The sequence below is a fragment of the Nanorana parkeri genome, unplaced genomic scaffold, assembly GCF_000935625.1.
Source record: "Nanorana parkeri isolate BGI_ZX_2015 unplaced genomic scaffold, ASM93562v1 scaffold61, whole genome shotgun sequence".
Classification (NCBI taxonomy): domain Eukaryota; kingdom Metazoa; phylum Chordata; class Amphibia; order Anura; family Dicroglossidae; genus Nanorana; species Nanorana parkeri.
The window spans coordinates 641514-662319 of record NW_017306329.1 but is presented as its reverse complement, the minus strand read 5'-3'; the positions used below and the strand labels follow the sequence as shown (position 1 = coordinate 662319).

Genomic DNA, 20806 nt, shown 5'->3' with positions numbered 1-20806 from the left:
TACAGTCTGTTCCATCCTCAGAGTCCTCTTTGGCTCTGTTGGGTGTAGCTGATCCCTCCCCCTCTTGAATGAGATTTTATCCATGATATGCAAACAAATTTGACTCACCCAATTTTTTGCTGACTATGATCGCAGATGTAACAAGCATGCCCCTACGCCCTCTTCTACAGATTTTGTATTTGATTTGCCTGTGGCTTTAATGGCATTTGAGCCATCAACCACATGGCTGATTCCCCTTCAAGTTCCCCCAAGTTTTGCTCCTGTGCTCTCTGGGCTTTAGAAACCACTGTTTATACACAATAGGGACATTCCTCTCTCTACTCTCATCCACAAGGTGGTATTCTCTAGCAGTCACCTTAACCACAAAAAAAAAATTCTGTCCCCCTGTCTGCCTCCAGTTCACCAAAAGGAAATGTTCCTCCATTGGCTGGATGTGGTTTGAGCTGCGGGAGACTTATTTGTCAGCCACTGCTTTGTTCTGGAAGACTGGTTCCCTTTTTGTAATCCCAGATGGATCCCATAAGAGTTCCTCAGCTTCTGAGGAGCATAAGCGGTGAAACAGTATTACCTGGTTATAATTCAAAGGTGGAATTGTGGAGAACCGAAAAGATTATCGATTGAGCTTATTTGCCTTTCTGTAAAGAGAAGGTAATTCATCTGAGAGACAGTTGAGCATTTAGCTTCGAGTAACGGGAAATGACGATTATATAAGTTTATGCACTTTAATTATTAAAATGTATGGTGAGGTATGATGCAGCTTTACTTATACCATTTGTTGTTACTAAGTTGCTCTCCGTGCTTTATAAACGGTTGCTGCTGGACTAGTTTATCAGAGATGAAAGCAGAGCACTTTTATTGTATTGTATATGGTACATAGTCCAAGTTTATACTCTCAAGGATCATGTTCCACCCCTACCTCTCAAGGCACACTCTACCAGATCTGTGAATTATTTTTGTTTTTTTTGGCATCAAGCAACTGTTTCCCAGACTTAAAAGGCTGCCACCTGATTTTCTGTTCACACTTTCTACCAGGTGGGCGTTGTTGCCTCATTTGGTGCCAGCTTCGGTTGTAAGGTCCTTCAGAAGGTTCTCTTTTATTTTCTATGGCCTGCGGTTTATTTGTTGTGTTGCCCATTCCCTCATTTGGATGGCAATTGGACATCCCAACGGTTGAAGATTTAATGTTTCCCTCAATAAACGAGAAAGAAAATCAGATTTTTGTACTCCCTCTAAAATCCTATTCTTGGACTCCATTGATGGATGCTTATTACAGCCCACTATTTTTATGATCATGCTCTCGGTACTGCTTTGCTACACAACTGAGGCATGCAGGTAGTGGGAAGGGTTTTTCTAGGCTGGCCTACAGTTTTTTGTTGGACAGTGTCCAGTCCAGAGCCGTAACTAGCTCCTTTTGCGCCCGAGGCAAGAATAGAAAATGGTGCCCTCCAACAGACGTGTGCGGTATGTGACGTCATGCGCCCCGCCTCCAGGATGGCGGTGCGCATGTGCAGAATGCGCTGGTGGCTAAATCCAAAATAGCATAAAAATTTGCTTTGTTTGGCGAAACTAATGAGAACATTTTTAGTTTCCGTTCATTTCGTCCAAAACAAATTTTTTGTCTTTGCACATGTCTAGTAATATGTGTGCATTAATGTGTGTGTGGTTTTTTTGTATTTTTTTTCATCATTATGTAAAAAAAAAAAAAAATCAAGTACTAACAAAGCACCACAGTGCATGGCGTACACCACAATATGGTACATGTGTATGTTATCTGCGTGTGTGTGGGGAAGGGGAGTTTGTGTTTTATTTTTTTATTTATTTTTTAAAATGATTATTTATTGATTTAAACAAAAAAATTTGTAACTTTTCGGGGGGCTTCAGGGAAATGTAAAGGGGTCTAAACAGACCCCTGGCATTTCCATTTTGAAATGTTGCCCCTGTTGCCAATGGCGCCCTATGCTTGCCATGGCAACAGGGGTGAGGGGGCGCAATGAGGCCGGCCCTGGCTATGCCCCCTCTCAGCTGCACCTGAGGCGAGTGCCTCACTCGCCCCATGGTAGCTACAGCCCTGGTCTAGTCCCCCTGTAGGTGGCAGTTTAACCCAAGAGTTAAGTATTTCCTGTGTCCCTAAGATAACGGTGAGTACAAAAATCCTATGTTTAGGTTGCCTGTATATTATTACAATTGCTCTTTGATGGCTTACACAGCACTGTGTAGGCCAATGTTACAAGCTTGCATTAGGTTTTTTCAGTAGGCATTAACATGTTTTAAAAGTTTGCAGACCCTGCCCCATCTTAAATATTGCAGGTAAAATCACAGAAAAATCCAGTATTTAAAATGCTTACTTGTCATTTATTCACTTGTAAGGTGCCTATGAAGATTGAACGGTCAGATTGTAATGTGTGCGCTCAGGTTTAGGTCATCACACATAGTGTCTGGCATGTATTGCTTTTTGTTTTTGCTCCAAGAACTTGATTGGATTTCTAATATTCTTCTATCTCTTTTGACATTTCCCAGAGATGTTGCATCTGAGTCAGATAACAACATCAGGCACATACAGCAAGAGGCCCATCGAGTGTTCCGATCGAGGAGGCACATCAGTGAAGACCTAGAGCCAGAACATGTGGACGGAGGAGATTTACCCGAGGTGGGTGGAATAATGTTTTTGATTATTGTTGTGTTGGGCCACCAAGAAAAATGTTATCAAAATGTGAACATTCTAGCTTGATGTGAACATGTAGTGGAGTTCAGCTGTAATTTAGCTAGGGTCCCACAGGAATCAAGGTGTCTTTACCTAATGACACGCCGATATACTGAGCAGAAAAACAGGCTGGCAAGATAGGGGCGAGTGCAAGTAGGTACACTTAGGCCGATGTCACACTTCAGATTAGACCACTAGCTATACATGAAACAGCAGGTTGTATGCTGTTGCTTGGGTCAGTGTCTGAAGGTATGGAAGTCAAGCAACTAGAATATTTAGAAGAGGGCTGACAAGGGTAGCCCCATATTTATTTTACGCTTTAATGATACAGGTGTCAGTGCTAATTTCATGGTTATGATCATGGTCATAAATACTTTTAAACCTTCATAATAAAAAGAAAAGCTAGCACAGTCCCTACCTGCCTTCTTTACAGCATGGCATTCTTCTACACACACACACACACTGATTTATTTGTTTTGTGGTGTATTTCCACATATGCATTTGCTTTGTTGCTAGCAAATTCCCTCAGACTTGTGTTCTTCTGGAATTTAGGTCATTTCAGGGACACATTGGTAGGCTTGTCAGTGGTCCTGTTGTTCACCGTGGAGACTGTGTGTTTTGATGCACACACCAATGTATCAAGTACCAAACTGGCATGTATGAAATCCATTTAAAGACTCGGAGTCCTGGCTGATTCCTTGTTTACAGCCTGCAATATCACTTGGAGGTTATTACAGAGCAGGGCAGCGGACCCAGTGGCGCAGAGCTCGCTAATCTGCTCAGGCTCCTGAATACAAAACACCTCTTCTGCTTGTCTGATAACCGGAGGGGTGCGCAGGGGGAGAGGGAGGGGCTGGACCTGCAATGACAATTACCAGGTGACCTTCTTTGCCTAGTTCTGCCATGCAAAGAAAAATCTCACAAACACACAAAGCACAACATGCCAGGTTATCAGAAAGGCTTCCTCATTTCAGTACATGGGCTAGATATTTGCAAGCATTGTGACCGAATTAGGGTCACTGTACCTGTAGTATTCAGGAGCACATGAATAGATTTAAAGTGACACTAAACACAGTTGTTAAATCTTAGAAATGCATTTAAATACCCTGACTATTAACACAAATGTACCTTATTTGTGTATCACTCGGCTGTAGGTCCTCAAAACATCTCTGAATTGGTGCTGACACTGTCCTTCCTTCTGGAGGGGGGCTACTTTTGTTCCCCATGGTCCCTGTGTGTGTTGTAGTAGCCACCTATCCAGGCTCGCTCCCGTGATGGACTAGCATCTCACAATTTAGTTTATTAATTTGTATTGAGATTGTGTTCCATCCCGGGCGCAAGCTTGGAGTGGTGGCTACTTTACAGTTCAGTGCCACTTTAATCAGTCTGCCTATGAGCATCACAAGACAGTCAGGAATGCAAGAACAATTCCATTGTCTTTTCATGTCTTCCCTGCTAGATTACTGCATAAATGTGATTACAGGGCTCTTGGGAAACTGGATAAGCATTGTTGTTTAGTCTTAAGGGAAGGGGATATGTTGCATACACTTGGCCTCTGGTGCCAGCTTATCTGGGAGAATATGATAGCGATCGGTCAATATTTGTTACCTGTACAGTTATATTACCCCTGAGGGCTGTTAGTGTGCAGTCTCTACAGAGCACCCACAGAACCGAGCTCATCACTGGATGCAATACACTTTTATTGTATGTCTAAAAGTATTAGAAAGTAAATGTAAAGCTTTTACAGAATGCTAATTTGCTAGTAGAAACGAGGCCATGGGTGCTTTGTCTTACAGTTATACAGCTTTTTTTGTCCAACCTGAAGATGCCCACTTTAAAATTCAAGTGGAGTATTACCAACCACAATTTTGCAGTATGTTTTCTTTAGGTCTCCTTAGCTGTCCCCTGTTGCTCTGTGTGTTTATTACATTGTAAAATATAGCAACTGCAGATTCATGGGGTTTTCTGAAGTATAGCATCCCCTACACTTTACTACATGTGCATTGCTTTGTAAGAGCTTTGAATCTTCAAGTAGCTTAGGCCTCCTGAATGTAAGTCATTTATATCTACAAGACTGACTGCATATTTTAAAGTGTTGATGGTTGTAGGTACATTCATCTGTGATCCATGCGATGTACTTTCTTAAAAATAGGTGATGCCCTCTTGTGCTTCACTAAGCTGCTGTCAATCATCTTGCCACTTAGACAGGAAAACACAGACACTAACCTATCAAGTTCCCAAAGAGCTAATTTGCATATTATGAGCCCTCCGAGTGCCAGGAAACCAATTAGCATTAGCGCACAATTATGTTTAGAAGTTTTAACTGCTAATCTCATTGCTGGAGACGTGACTTAAGTGGCACAGGTGATGACATCATATTATGTATGTGCCCATGTTTCCTTTCCCATCAGCCAGGCTCTCCAATGGAGCGAGCCAAGGAATGCCATTAAGCAGTGCATTGCTGCGATGCCTTCATAGGGGAGACAGGGCAAGTGGGGAAAGTCTCGTCCTTTGAAGATAAATGTGTCCAAAGGCACAGACTGGCATTCAAGCCGTTTAGTCCCTCAAAATGTTAAAACACATGTAACTGCTGGCTACATATAAATAGGCCAACCAGCAAAAGTAGCTGACCCCTCCGTGTGGGCTGATGTCACTTAAACCATAAAACACCACCGTCATGCTTTTGGGGGCTCTGCAGTTAAAAACACTTGCTGTCTAACAATGACACAGTGAGACACATTATACTGCTCAGTTTAGTATACCAGTATCGTCTTCTTGTGACCTTGGACATGATAGTCAAGTCTCCACGCTCTGCTCTCCAAAAATAGACAGTAAGCTTGACTGGACAGAGAGACGGCACTGGGCAGATTTTGTATATAGTACCAAATAAAAAATAGTATCATACACCAGTCTTGAAGGATGTGCCATTTCTAAATTATATCTGTATAAATAGTACATTTTGGTGTTTTTGTGTGGTTTTTTTTAAAGTCAGAAATGTTCATTAAATATTTTTAAATCCTTAAGCAAGCATAACAGTGTGGTTTTCTGCAGTGTTTTACTTACATTCTGCCTACTAGTATATGTGCAGTGTATGTTGCATTCAAGGCATGCCTCTGGTGAGAACTGTCACAGTTGCCAGTGTGCTTATGTAAGCTCTCAACAGATCTTTCAAGCCTTGAAATGGCTGGTGTTGTAGCTGGTCATGTGTGTAGCATCATGGCAACTGCAGATCTAAATAGAAGCAAACCTAGCACCATCCTCAGTGGATAGGAGGGTTCAGTTCTGCTTTAGGCACCATCTACTATGACAGGTCCTGTCTTCCTTGTCTTTAACTTTACCCAGTTCCCAGAGACCAAGAGACGATTTTCGTACTGCTGCCCCATCCTGCCCCGATTATCGCAAGGTTGGATCAGTGGTAATTAGAAGAAAGCACCTGGACGAATTGCGGTAATTGACCGTGCGCATTTTCGTCTGCGCATGTGCAGTTTAAATCATACAAGTTTTGACATACGGAAGCGCCACCAACCTTGCGAAAATCGTACGATCGACTGAAGTTTTCTAACCTGCTGGTTAGTCAAAGGTCGATCGATTGTACAGTATTTGCGGTTGTACACTGCCCATCATCCTTACGCGATCGCATACGAAAATCGTACGATAATCGTAAGGTGTATGGTAGGGATGTACAGAAATATCGGCCGAAAATTTATGTATGGTGAGGTATGATGCAGCTTTACTTATACCATTTGTTGTTACTAAGTTGCTCTCCGTGCTTTATAAACGGTTGCTGCTGGACTAGTTTATCAGAGATGAAAGCAGAGCACTTTTATTGTATTGTATATGGTACATAGTCCAAGTTTATACTCTCAAGGATCATGTTCCACCCCTACCTCTCAAGGCACACTCTACCAGATCTGTGAATTATTTTTGTTTTTTTTGGCATCAAGCAACTGTTTCCCAGACTTAAAAGGCTGCCACCTGATTTTCTGTTCACACTTTCTACCAGGTGGGCGTTGTTGCCTCATTTGGTGCCAGCTTCGGTTGTAAGGTCCTTCAGAAGGTTCTCTTTTATTTTCTATGGCCTGCGGTTTATTTGTTGTGTTGCCCATTCCCTCATTTGGATGGCAATTGGACATCCCAACGGTTGAAGATTTAATGTTTCCCTCAATAAACGAGAAAGAAAATCAGATTTTTGTACTCCCTCTAAAATCCTATTCTTGGACTCCATTGATGGATGCTTATTACAGCCCACTATTTTTATGATCATGCTCTCGGTACTGCTTTGCTACACAACTGAGGCATGCAGGTAGTGGGAAGGGTTTTTCTAGGCTGGCCTACAGTTTTTTGTTGGACAGTGTCCAGTCCAGAGCCGTAACTAGCTCCTTTTGCGCCCGAGGCAAGAATAGAAAATGGTGCCCTCCAACAGACGTGTGCGGTATGTGACGTCATGCGCCCCGCCTCCAGGATGGCGGTGCGCATGTGCAGAATGCGCTGGTGGCTAAATCCAAAATAGCATAAAAATTTGCTTTGTTTGGCGAAACTAATGAGAACATTTTTAGTTTCCGTTCATTTCGTCCAAAACAAATTTTTTGTCTTTGCACATGTCTAGTAATATGTGTGCATTAATGTGTGTGTGGTTTTTTTGTATTTTTTTTCATCATTATTTAAAAAAAAAAAAAAATCAAGTACTAACAAAGCACCACAGTGCATGGCGTACACCACAATATGGTACATGTGTATGTTATCTGCGTGTGTGTGGGGAAGGGGAGTTTGTGTTTTATTTTTTTATTTATTTTTTAAAATGATTATTTATTGATTTAAACAAAAAAATTTGTAACTTTTCGGGGGGCTTCAGGGAAATGTAAAGGGGTCTAAACAGACCCCTGGCATTTCCATTTTGAAATGTTGCCCCTGTTGCCAATGGCGCCCTATGCTTGCCATGGCAACAGGGGTGAGGGGGCGCAATGAGGCCGGCCCTGGCTATGCCCCCTCTCAGCTGCACCTGAGGCGAGTGCCTCACTCGCCCCATGGTAGCTACAGCCCTGGTCTAGTCCCCCTGTAGGTGGCAGTTTAACCCAAGAGTTAAGTATTTCCTGTGTCCCTAAGATAACGGTGAGTACAAAAATCCTATGTTTAGGTTGCCTGTATATTATTACAATTGCTCTTTGATGGCTTACACAGCACTGTGTAGGCCAATGTTACAAGCTTGCATTAGGTTTTTTCAGTAGGCATTAACATGTTTTAAAAGTTTGCAGACCCTGCCCCATCTTAAATATTGCAGGTAAAATCACAGAAAAATCCAGTATTTAAAATGCTTACTTGTCATTTATTCACTTGTAAGGTGCCTATGAAGATTGAACGGTCAGATTGTAATGTGTGCGCTCAGGTTTAGGTCATCACACATAGTGTCTGGCATGTATTGCTTTTTGTTTTTGCTCCAAGAACTTGATTGGATTTCTAATATTCTTCTATCTCTTTTGACATTTCCCAGAGATGTTGCATCTGAGTCAGATAACAACATCAGGCACATACAGCAAGAGGCCCATCGAGTGTTCCGATCGAGGAGGCACATCAGTGAAGACCTAGAGCCAGAACATGTGGACGGAGGAGATTTACCCGAGGTGGGTGGAATAATGTTTTTGATTATTGTTGTGTTGGGCCACCAAGAAAAATGTTATCAAAATGTGAACATTCTAGCTTGATGTGAACATGTAGTGGAGTTCAGCTGTAATTTAGCTAGGGTCCCACAGGAATCAAGGTGTCTTTACCTAATGACACGCCGATATACTGAGCAGAAAAACAGGCTGGCAAGATAGGGGCGAGTGCAAGTAGGTACACTTAGGCCGATGTCACACTTCAGATTAGACCACTAGCTATACATGAAACAGCAGGTTGTATGCTGTTGCTTGGGTCAGTGTCTGAAGGTATGGAAGTCAAGCAACTAGAATATTTAGAAGAGGGCTGACAAGGGTAGCCCCATATTTATTTTACGCTTTAATGATACAGGTGTCAGTGCTAATTTCATGGTTATGATCATGGTCATAAATACTTTTAAACCTTCATAATAAAAAGAAAAGCTAGCACAGTCCCTACCTGCCTTCTTTACAGCATGGCATTCTTCTACACACACACACACACTGATTTATTTGTTTTGTGGTGTATTTCCACATATGCATTTGCTTTGTTGCTAGCAAATTCCCTCAGACTTGTGTTCTTCTGGAATTTAGGTCATTTCAGGGACACATTGGTAGGCTTGTCAGTGGTCCTGTTGTTCACCGTGGAGACTGTGTGTTTTGATGCACACACCAATGTATCAAGTACCAAACTGGCATGTATGAAATCCATTTAAAGACTCGGAGTCCTGGCTGATTCCTTGTTTACAGCCTGCAATATCACTTGGAGGTTATTACAGAGCAGGGCAGCGGACCCAGTGGCGCAGAGCTCGCTAATCTGCTCAGGCTCCTGAATACAAAACACCTCTTCTGCTTGTCTGATAACCGGAGGGGTGCGCAGGGGGAGAGGGAGGGGCTGGACCTGCAATGACAATTACCAGGTGACCTTCTTTGCCTAGTTCTGCCATGCAAAGAAAAATCTCACAAACACACAAAGCACAACATGCCAGGTTATCAGAAAGGCTTCCTCATTTCAGTACATGGGCTAGATATTTGCAAGCATTGTGACCGAATTAGGGTCACTGTACCTGTAGTATTCAGGAGCACATGAATAGATTTAAAGTGACACTAAACACAGTTGTTAAATCTTAGAAATGCATTTAAATACCCTGACTATTAACACAAATGTACCTTATTTGTGTATCACTCGGCTGTAGGTCCTCAAAACATCTCTGAATTGGTGCTGACACTGTCCTTCCTTCTGGAGGGGGGCTACTTTTGTTCCCCATGGTCCCTGTGTGTGTTGTAGTAGCCACCTATCCAGGCTCGCTCCCGTGATGGACTAGCATCTCACAATTTAGTTTATTAATTTGTATTGAGATTGTGTTCCATCCCGGGCGCAAGCTTGGAGTGGTGGCTACTTTACAGTTCAGTGCCACTTTAATCAGTCTGCCTATGAGCATCACAAGACAGTCAGGAATGCAAGAACAATTCCATTGTCTTTTCATGTCTTCCCTGCTAGATTACTGCATAAATGTGATTACAGGGCTCTTGGGAAACTGGATAAGCATTGTTGTTTAGTCTTAAGGGAAGGGGATATGTTGCATACACTTGGCCTCTGGTGCCAGCTTATCTGGGAGAATATGATAGCGATCGGTCAATATTTGTTACCTGTACAGTTATATTACCCCTGAGGGCTGTTAGTGTGCAGTCTCTACAGAGCACCCACAGAACCGAGCTCATCACTGGATGCAATACACTTTTATTGTATGTCTAAAAGTATTAGAAAGTAAATGTAAAGCTTTTACAGAATGCTAATTTGCTAGTAGAAACGAGGCCATGGGTGCTTTGTCTTACAGTTATACAGCTTTTTTTGTCCAACCTGAAGATGCCCACTTTAAAATTCAAGTGGAGTATTACCAACCACAATTTTGCAGTATGTTTTCTTTAGGTCTCCTTAGCTGTCCCCTGTTGCTCTGTGTGTTTATTACATTGTAAAATATAGCAACTGCAGATTCATGGGGTTTTCTGAAGTATAGCATCCCCTACACTTTACTACATGTGCATTGCTTTGTAAGAGCTTTGAATCTTCAAGTAGCTTAGGCCTCCTGAATGTAAGTCATTTATATCTACAAGACTGACTGCATATTTTAAAGTGTTGATGGTTGTAGGTACATTCATCTGTGATCCATGCGATGTACTTTCTTAAAAATAGGTGATGCCCTCTTGTGCTTCACTAAGCTGCTGTCAATCATCTTGCCACTTAGACAGGAAAACACAGACACTAACCTATCAAGTTCCCAAAGAGCTAATTTGCATATTATGAGCCCTCCGAGTGCCAGGAAACCAATTAGCATTAGCGCACAATTATGTTTAGAAGTTTTAACTGCTAATCTCATTGCTGGAGACGTGACTTAAGTGGCACAGGTGATGACATCATATTATGTATGTGCCCATGTTTCCTTTCCCATCAGCCAGGCTCTCCAATGGAGCGAGCCAAGGAATGCCATTAAGCAGTGCATTGCTGCGATGCCTTCATAGGGGAGACAGGGCAAGTGGGGAAAGTCTCGTCCTTTGAAGATAAATGTGTCCAAAGGCACAGACTGGCATTCAAGCCGTTTAGTCCCTCAAAATGTTAAAACACATGTAACTGCTGGCTACATATAAATAGGCCAACCAGCAAAAGTAGCTGACCCCTCCGTGTGGGCTGATGTCACTTAAACCATAAAACACCACCGTCATGCTTTTGGGGGCTCTGCAGTTAAAAACACTTGCTGTCTAACAATGACACAGTGAGACACATTATACTGCTCAGTTTAGTATACCAGTATCGTCTTCTTGTGACCTTGGACATGATAGTCAAGTCTCCACGCTCTGCTCTCCAAAAATAGACAGTAAGCTTGACTGGACAGAGAGACGGCACTGGGCAGATTTTGTATATAGTACCAAATAAAAAATAGTATCATACACCAGTCTTGAAGGATGTGCCATTTCTAAATTATATCTGTATAAATAGTACATTTTGGTGTTTTTGTGTGGTTTTTTTTAAAGTCAGAAATGTTCATTAAATATTTTTAAATCCTTAAGCAAGCATAACAGTGTGGTTTTCTGCAGTGTTTTACTTACATTCTGCCTACTAGTATATGTGCAGTGTATGTTGCATTCAAGGCATGCCTCTGGTGAGAACTGTCACAGTTGCCAGTGTGCTTATGTAAGCTCTCAACAGATCTTTCAAGCCTTGAAATGGCTGGTGTTGTAGCTGGTCATGTGTGTAGCATCATGGCAACTGCAGATCTAAATAGAAGCAAACCTAGCACCATCCTCAGTGGATAGGAGGGTTCAGTTCTGCTTTAGGCACCATCTACTATGACAGGTCCTGTCTTCCTTGTCTTTAACTTTACCCAGTTCCCAGAGACCAAGAGACGATTTTCGTACTGCTGCCCCATCCTGCCCCGATTATCGCAAGGTTGGATCAGTGGTAATTAGAAGAAAGCACCTGGACGAATTGCGGTAATTGACCGTGCGCATTTTCGTCTGCGCATGTGCAGTTTAAATCATACAAGTTTTGACATACGGAAGCGCCACCAACCTTGCGAAAATCGTACGATCGACTGAAGTTTTCTAACCTGCTGGTTAGTCAAAGGTCGATCGATTGTACAGTATTTGCGGTTGTACACTGCCCATCATCCTTACGCGATCGCATACGAAAATCGTACGATAATCGTAAGGTGTATGGTAGGGATGTACAGAAATATCGGCCGAAAATTGCACTTTTGGCTAAATGCCGAAAGTGCCATTTTTCTGCCTATACAGCGGTGCATCCCTGGTTTCTTTCCTCCCCGTTGGGCGCTGCTCTGTGTCCCAGCGGGGAGGAGAGAAAGTGTGACAGCCGGCCGAGCGCTGCGGGAGGAGAGCGCTGTGAGCGGCCGGTGTCTCTCCTCCCACACCGCTCAGCCTCCTATCACAGTCCGGCATAGCGGTGTGGGGGTGGAGACAGCCCACGCTGTCACAGGAGGCTGAGCTCTCACCGCTCGCTCAGCCTCCTGTGACAGCGTGTCAGAGAGGAGAGCGAGATCACTCACTCAGTGATAGCTGAGTGTTTGTAGATAGTTTAGAACATGGTATGTTGACTATATCCTCAATTATGAGTGAATGGTAAGTGATCTGCATCCCCTCCTGTTCATTCATGATTGTGGCTATAGTAAACATACTATGTCCTCATGTTATGAATGAACAGGAACACTCAGAGGATTCCTCTTCATTTTTAACAGGGCCTGCAGAAAAAGAGATTGAGGACTCTGTGTCCTCAATCTCTTTTTCTATTTTAAAAGGGAAATTTTAGGGGTCTGTTTAGACCCCTAATATTTCCCCCAAGCCCCTAAAAGTAAAGTAAAAAATAAAAATATTTAATAAAAATGAATTCATAAATACAAATAAATATCAACAAAATACAAAGTTTATAAAAAATTAAATATTTAAAAGTTTTGAAAACATTTAAATAAAAACATTTTCGGTTTCGGCCTGACATTTTTTTTATTTCGGTTTCGTTTCGTTTTTCAAATTTCTATTTCGGTGCACCTCTAGTGTATGGGCACCTTAAGAGTTTAGCAGCAGAACCATCTCACTAATCAAAGTGTTATCACTCACACAGTGGTAAACCTTTATTCCTGGTATTAGAGACTATAGATTGTGCTTAAAGTGGAATGGAGGTGGATTCCCTCATTGCTGCAGATATAAGTAACAAACCAGTTCCTGGTGGCAATTTCATCTCACAGTGTATTTTCTTACAGCCGCATCATTTACTCAAGAATGTATATAGTAGAGGCAGAAATTCCCCTCTAAACACTACTTTTTTCTTTTTCTAGCCATGGGAGACTATTTCCGAGGAAATGAGTTTAAGCAGTGACACTCTGAATGCATCTCTGCCACCACCTGCATCCCCTGTCTCTCGGGCCAGCGCGCTGGAACTTTCAGAGGAGCTCAACCGGAGGCTACAGATCAGTTCTGAGTCCAACGGGGAACAGTTCAGCTCACTCATTGTAAGTAATGAAAACTGCTGTTGGCACACATCCTCTTCTGTACCACGACATGCCCAGCCTGCAAATAGCTATGTGTCAACAAATTACCAGTAATTAGACTTCTGGAACCTAATCTAACAAAGATCCCAGCTGAGTGTCAGATGCAACTTCCTTGATTCACGAAAACCTTAGCACAGGAAAAATAAGGCCTTTGTATGCATCCCAACCTTGACAAATAAAAAACAGGATGCTCTTAGCCACACCCTAAATCCACCCAAACCCTGCCTCTCTTTTACTATACCCACCCCTACGCGTTACAGACTGCCTTTTGGACTTCAGGTCTCGACAGTCTCATCACAATGTGGACTGTTCTTTATTCATTCTTTTACCTGCACTGGGACAATTGAACAAGCGGTTGGCTTGCACATTGGCTTCTTCTGAGTTTCCTCTGGTTGCTTACTTCCACAGCCCCAAAACTTACATAAGCCTATTTGAATTTGAACCCAATTGCCCCTTGAGTTTGTACAGTACATGGCCAAAATGTGTGCCATCAATCATTAGATCATTAGCATCTTCTAGATTTTATTTATTACAAGCATTTATATAGTGCCAACAATGTACGTAATGCTCTACATACTGTACATTCACATTATTCTTTATTCGAGCTTGCAAGGTCGAAATCTCACATACATATAAGCACACTCGTACTAGATACAATCAACCTACCAGCATGTCTCCTCAGAGAAGTTTAAAAGTGAAAAATAAGTTTGGGCGGTTCCCCCAAATGTCATACCAGGCCCTTTAGGTCTTGTAGAAATTTTAATGTTAAGGGGGACCCCCCCCCCCCCAAAAGTGGGGGAAAATCACCCCTTCCTCCCTGCACCATCCCAGGCCACATGCCCTTGGCATTGGGAGAGTTTTTTCCCAAAGCCCCCCCTCGAAAAGAACCTTGTCCCCATGCCAATGTGGAAAAGGGCCTCTTATGCCACAACCCTGACCCAATGGTTGCAGGGGGACTGTGGACAGGGAGGCTTATTTGCATCAGGATACCCCCTTTTAATTAAGAGGGCAACCAGATGCTGCCCCCCTTGTGTATGAGTAAGGGGTACTTGTGCCCCTACTCATTCACTAAAGGGTTAAAGTAAATGAAGAGCCCGCACTTTAAGAAAAAATCCTATATTTGAAGAAAAGGTTTCGACAAAACCTTTAATTAAAAAAGAAAATCCCAATAATGGATATACAGGGAGGTAATCCAAAGCTCAATCACGATGTCCAGGGTTGTCCACGACTACGTGTCGAAATGAAAAAAAAAAATAACCACCACCCGCCGACTCGTCTGCCGCCACAAAATGAAAGTTTGACAGATGCTGGCCAATGTAAACAGATAGGCAGAACTGTTGACATTTGTCCGCACCTTCCAAAACGCTATTGCAAGTTGAAAACAAATGGGCGGAGTCTGCCGTGAAGTCACGGCTGGCTCCGCCCATTTGTTGTCGTACAATGACAGACTACTGCCTTTAGACACTTCCTATTAATGGGCTGTTATCGCTGGGTTCCTGTTGGGTTGAGCTGAATCGCTCGTCTGACTTAGGGATAATATACTAACCACAGACACCACGTTTTTTTCTTCACCGCAGCAAGGAGCTTGGGAAAGGCATAAGGTAACAATTATTCCGACTCTCTCCCATGTGGTGAATTTTTGAAAATGTATTCTTTTTATGTCTTTTTATTTTTTTTATTTTTTTTAACGTTAGGGATTGTAGGGTGTGAATTTTTATACGAATACAACTTCGGTCTCACTATTGGATGTTATCAACGACTTAGCTCAAGTCTTAAATTAACAAATGTTTCCTAAATCTTGTCTTTTCAGCAGCGGGAGCCCTCGACGAGATTGCGGTCTTGCAGTGTGACCGACAGTGTTGCGGAACAGGCTCAACTCTCCATGGTAAACCCCCCTCCTTCCTTCCCTCTGTTTTTCGTAGTTTACACAGCTTGCTCTTTTTCCTGTGGTACAATAGCTAATGCAGAGGCAAACTTTGAGAAAAAAAAAAAGATGTCACAGAGAAATATCAAAAATTTTACAGCAACTTTTTGTAAACAGGAAAAAGGCCACACAGTGTTTCTTCTTAGTTTTTGGTGGTTTGGGGTCTTTTCTTCTTGATTTATTTGATCACTAACTTTTGGTTACTTTTTTTTTTTTTACTTTTGAAAGTGTTAGTTGAAATATAAATATTTGATAGCACAGTTGCCCTCTTCTTGATTTGAAGGGGAAATTTCATCAATTGAAGACATTTTTTTTTTTTTTTTTTACTGTTTTATAATAGCTACTGTAAGACTGCTTAAATGTACTAAAGAATGAACAGTCCACGTCACAGCGATTGCAGTCACTCGGTTGGTTGATTTGAGTTTTTGCAGTATTTGGAGCCAGCTGTCAAATTGTCACCTTCAGTAGCCACACATGTCTGGTGGGGGTGGAAATCTTGGCACAGCAATACGTCTGGGCTATTAATATGCAGCATTAAAGGAGAATTATGAGGCGAGTGCTTTTCACTCAGCCTCATAATCTGAGCCGACCTGTGACAATTAAACTGTCACAGTCCGGCTCAGTAGATCGGGAAGTGAGCGAACATATACCGTTGCTCGCTCACTTCTCGATCTATCCCTGTAGAGAGTCGTGACTGTCACTCACGGCTCCCCCCGTCCGATCCTCTAGCGCTGACTGGCGGATCGGACGTGGGAGGGGGCGGGTACAGCTGGCTCTGCCTCTAGATAGGCAGAGCCAACTGTCACTCACGCAGCTGGGTGGATCCAGACAGCATTGTCGGGATCCGTTCCGACTGCGGCATCTCAGTATACCGTGAGCGGTAGCTCGCGGTATACTGAGCTTTGGGTGACGGGAGGACGTTAGTTTCCGTTACCCTTAAGAGAACTATGGGGAAAAGCACTGACCCCATAGTTCTCCTTTTAAGTTGGTCTTTAGGAACTCTGCAAAGTTTAATATTTACAGTATAGATCTTTATGAAGAGCTATATGCGCATGATGGGTAACATCAGAGCTTTTCCAATGTCTCATACTAGAGCAGGGCTGGACAAATCCCAGAAGCTAGGTCACCCGAATGTTCCTTAAAAAAATCCAGCTGGCTCCTAACTTTTGCGGTTTTCTCTAGTTTTGTCAATGAAAATGGCCCCTAAGAAAAATCCTGCTGGGTCATGCATTTGGCAGACTGGATTCTGAATTTCATATTAGTTCCCCCGCCCTTGTACCAGAGTCACTTATTCTCTGTATAGGAGATCAACTCACCATAAGTGAGTCAGCTGAGACAGAATAGTTTGGTCTTCCTGCAAAAGGGTGACAATGCTGTAAAACGGCTATGGAAATATCCACAATATTGTCACCCTCCTGTCCTCCCTGCCTCAGCCATTAGACTACAAGTGTGCCTCTTCCCCCAGTGGACCAACTTTATCACAGCTGATTGGGAAGCAATGTCATTTCCATAGTTGCCACATCACGGCCAGCCTTGTCCCTTTTCATTGCACAGCAATATCACAGACCTGAAGAGTACAGGAAGAGTTGCTGGAAATTCAAATTTTAATGCACTTGAAGGGACATTCCCAGCAAAGCAGAATGCCACTTCTAATTGTTGAGTACAGAAGAAAGGTGGTGGTCATAGGACTACCAAAAATATGTAACAATAGGTACTTTAGGACATAAGTTTAATGAAGTAACAATACCTGCATACTACTTCCCCTTCCCCTAATATCTATAGCAAGAAATCATTACGATTAACAACCCTGTCTAAGCTCTAAGTATATATACACCAAATGGAGCTTGCCAAACATTCTGAGACTCCAATCAATCTGCATTCCTCTGGGCTTTAAAATGTTACAATAGCATCAAGAAAATATAGGCCCAGTGCTTGCATATTGCTAGGACTCCCAACCCTGACGAGCGTAGCAAAGGTGTATATCAGCGAGATGGCAGGTACTCTTTCAAGAGAAGATGGTACGTTGCCCATTCAGGGTCTCTTTAAGAATTGTGTTTGGTTAGGCTCTAATATTCACCAGAATGACTGTACAAACGTTCCTACTTTATCCAGAACTAAAATAAAACAGATTGGCTGGATTTGTCTTTTAAGATTTTGTTCAAATTTCAGCCAACATACTAGGGAACCTTTCAAAATGCTTTTCAAATACTCTTACAATGCAGCTCCTGAATTCTTGTCTACACAACCCTAATACCAAGTTCCCAGTACACACACTTGAGGAATCTTGCTAACCAAGCATGAGGCATAACCACAGCCATCACTGATACGAAATTTCCAGCCCCTCTTCCCTGATGCCTGGAGGTGTTATCTCATCACCTCTCTGACATTTACAGACCTGCCTTATTTGTCACTTGCATACATGATTGCTCAACATGTGAAATATCTTGCAGTATTCCCAACGATATATTTATCAAGCTTGGAAGGAAAATGGCTGCTCTGTGGAATCTGCACATCTCCTATAACACATTCCCTTAGAGGTTTATTATACAGATGTTGCCATAGCAACCAGAAATATTGACTTTTGGCAGAAATGATCAAGTTCATGGGTTGCTGTAGACACTTCCCTTCCTTGCAACAGGAGAGCAACTGATATGCAGTCCATGGGCCTCTGTGTGCTGCTGATTGAGAGCACAGAGGGGCAGAATGGAGGAAGCTGCTGTTGCATGTCGGGAGCTGATTTTTTTTATTGTCCAGCCGTAGTCACATATAGCATCCTGAGGAGCAGAAGGAGTGGGACACACATAGGAAAAGATATTCATAATTCTTCATGTCTGGGTGACAGAAGTACATTGCAATGAAAAACCTAAATAATGTGCAAAATTAGCTTGTGAGCAAATGCTATGTAGTGTTTTACTAGTTTCAATAGACTGCTATCAGTATATATGCTAACAACTAATTCCTTGATTCAAAACCTGCCTAATAGGTAGCTGAAGAGCCTGCACTGCATTGTGGGAGGCACCAAGAGCCTGCACTGCATTGTGTGAGGCACCAAGAGCCTACATTGAATTGTGGGAGGCAGCAAGCGTTTACATTGCATTGTAGGAGGCAGTGAGTGTCCACATTACTTTGTCGGAGGCGCCAAGAGCCGGTATTGCATTGTCGGAGGCAGCGAAAGTCTATACTGGATTGTGGGAAGCAGTGAAAGCCTGCTTGGCATTATGGGAGGCAGTTAGAGCCTGTATTGCATTGAGGTAGACAGGAAGAGCCCACATTGTGGAGGCACTGAGAGACGTCATTGCATTGTGGGGAGCATCAACAGCCTACTATTTTTGTGAGAGTCATTGATAGCCTACGTTGCATTGCGGGAGGCAGCGAGAGTCTGCATTGCATTGTGGGAGGCACCAAGAGCCTGCATTGCATTGTGGTAGGCAGCAGGAGCCTACATTGCATCGTGGGAAGCAGCAGGAGCCTGCATTGCATTGCAGAAGGCAACAAGAGCCCACATTTTGGAAGTCAGTGTGAGCCCCCATTGCATTATAAGAGGCAGTGAGAGCTCACATTGTATTGTTATAGGCAGTAAGACTCTTCATTGTCCCATGGAAGGCAGTGGGAACCCATATTGCAGTCAGAGCCTATTTTGCATTCAAGCAGCAAGAACTCGTATAACACTATGTGAGGTAGTGGGACCCCACTTTGCACTGTGGAACTGCAGTGAGAGCGCATGTTGCACTATGGGGGGCAGTGAGAACCCACATTGCATTGTGGAACACAGTGAGAACCTACGTTGCAATATGGGAGGCAGTGAGAGCCCATATTGCAATGTGGGAGGCAGTGGGTATCCATGTTGCACTTTTGGTGCCTGCTGCCATGTTTATCTTACTTGCAGGATACAACGTTTATCTTACTTGCAGGATAAACCAGTTTTTGCTTTAAGCTGGCATATATATGGCCCTTTAAGTTATAAATAATCTTACTTGGACCCTCAGGCTCTCTTAACCAATCTCTTCCATTCACCATGTGTAAGCACAGGGCTAACGTGTGCACTGCTGCAATCACTAGTCATTTAATTTCAAAGCTGGAAGTTTTAAATGGGTTACGTTGTGTAATTACGCTGTCACTGGTCAGTTATTAGCAGATGCCATCACTCAAATCTCACTCGCTCATGTTTCACCACAACATGATGGAAGTCACCTACGCTTTCCAGGAACACTTATGGAAAAATGCTTTGGGTCGTACTGTTTCCAGAGCCCAGCTTCAGGATGGATTAGAGAATGCCACATCTGCATGTTGTTATGAGCTTATTTATAAAGGGCCATTCCAAAAAGTAATGCCGTCACTGGGAAGATTAGTAAAGTTTTAATGTGATGCAACATGCTGTACAGATACATACACTAAAAACACATTTTAAGGTCTTTAATTCTATAAATGTGTCACTGCCTTGCCTCCTGACCACTCGTTCTATATCCATTTTCCATCACCTATAGTAGCAAGTACTCCCAAGTCCCTGCAAGTCTGATTTCCGTTTTCAGCTGGCATGTGGTAGCCTAAACATAAAGAAATATTTTAGGTTTTACCTTAGTTTGAAAAACTACAGTTTTTTGCAGTCTCTCTGGCTGCATATTTCCAGCACGTGGGAGGTTGAAGAAAATGTTTAGGGACACAAAAGCCCCAGACATATTGTGAGGGAGAGGTTGTGACAATCTCTATAGGGTGGAGCATACATAATGTCATCAGGACCACTAGATAAATCACAAGATTTCATGAGTGTACATTGGACATTATACCTTCTTGAAACATTTCTTTTGTACAATCTTGAGTCATTTAGTTTATGTCTTTCTCAAAATCAACTAAATCATTGATACCAATATCAAAATTATTTACTTCAGAAACTAATGATAAATCTGTGATTACTGAAGGCCAATTGCTCACAAAACTGATATTTTAGTTTGTTTTTTGTCGGTGGTTGAATATCCTGCTTGCTGCTTACATTGGTGCCCCTCTCTCACAGCTGGAGGCCCCCACTTTGGTTTTCTCTGTATCAGTCTTTCTCAACCTTACAGGAATGCCATAAAATAACTTTCAGGGTTTAGGGTACCCTTGCTAATAGTTATATCTGCAGCTTATGGTACATTAGTGTGGACAGTAAGTTGACATATTAGAAAATATAAAAGAATAAGCAATGTGTCGTACTTATCTTATTTGACACCCAGAGCTGCCTTATACCACCAAATTATTTTAAGTAATAATAGTGAAATGAAACAAATGATAATGAATAATAGCCAGAAAAAAAAGCCAGGCAGTACTGTTCCCTCACATTGGTAGTCAGTGGAGAACTGCTTCCTTACATTGGTGGTCACTGGAAGAGTGACCCTCTTACATTGCAGTCAGTGGGAGAAGGACCCTCTTACATTGTGGTCAGAGAGAGAAGGACCATCTTACATTGTGGTCAGTGGGAGAAGGACCCTCTTACATTGTGGTCAGTGGGGGGAGGACG

At 42.6% G+C, this 20806-nt stretch overlaps 1 protein-coding gene across 1 annotated transcript in view; it reads left to right on the top strand.

Moving 5' to 3' along the window:
- NEDD4L (neural precursor cell expressed, developmentally down-regulated 4-like, E3 ubiquitin protein ligase) overlaps positions 1-20806 on the top strand; it is a 372712-nt gene that overhangs the window by 298309 nt on the left and 53597 nt on the right. Inside the window, exons 10-12 of the mRNA XM_018576257.1 lie at positions 2518-2647; positions 13176-13349; positions 15199-15273. Of these exons, the coding sequence (XP_018431759.1) occupies positions 2518-2647; positions 13176-13349; positions 15199-15273 (379 nt within the window). The remainder of the gene's footprint in view (positions 1-2517; positions 2648-13175; positions 13350-15198; positions 15274-20806) is intronic.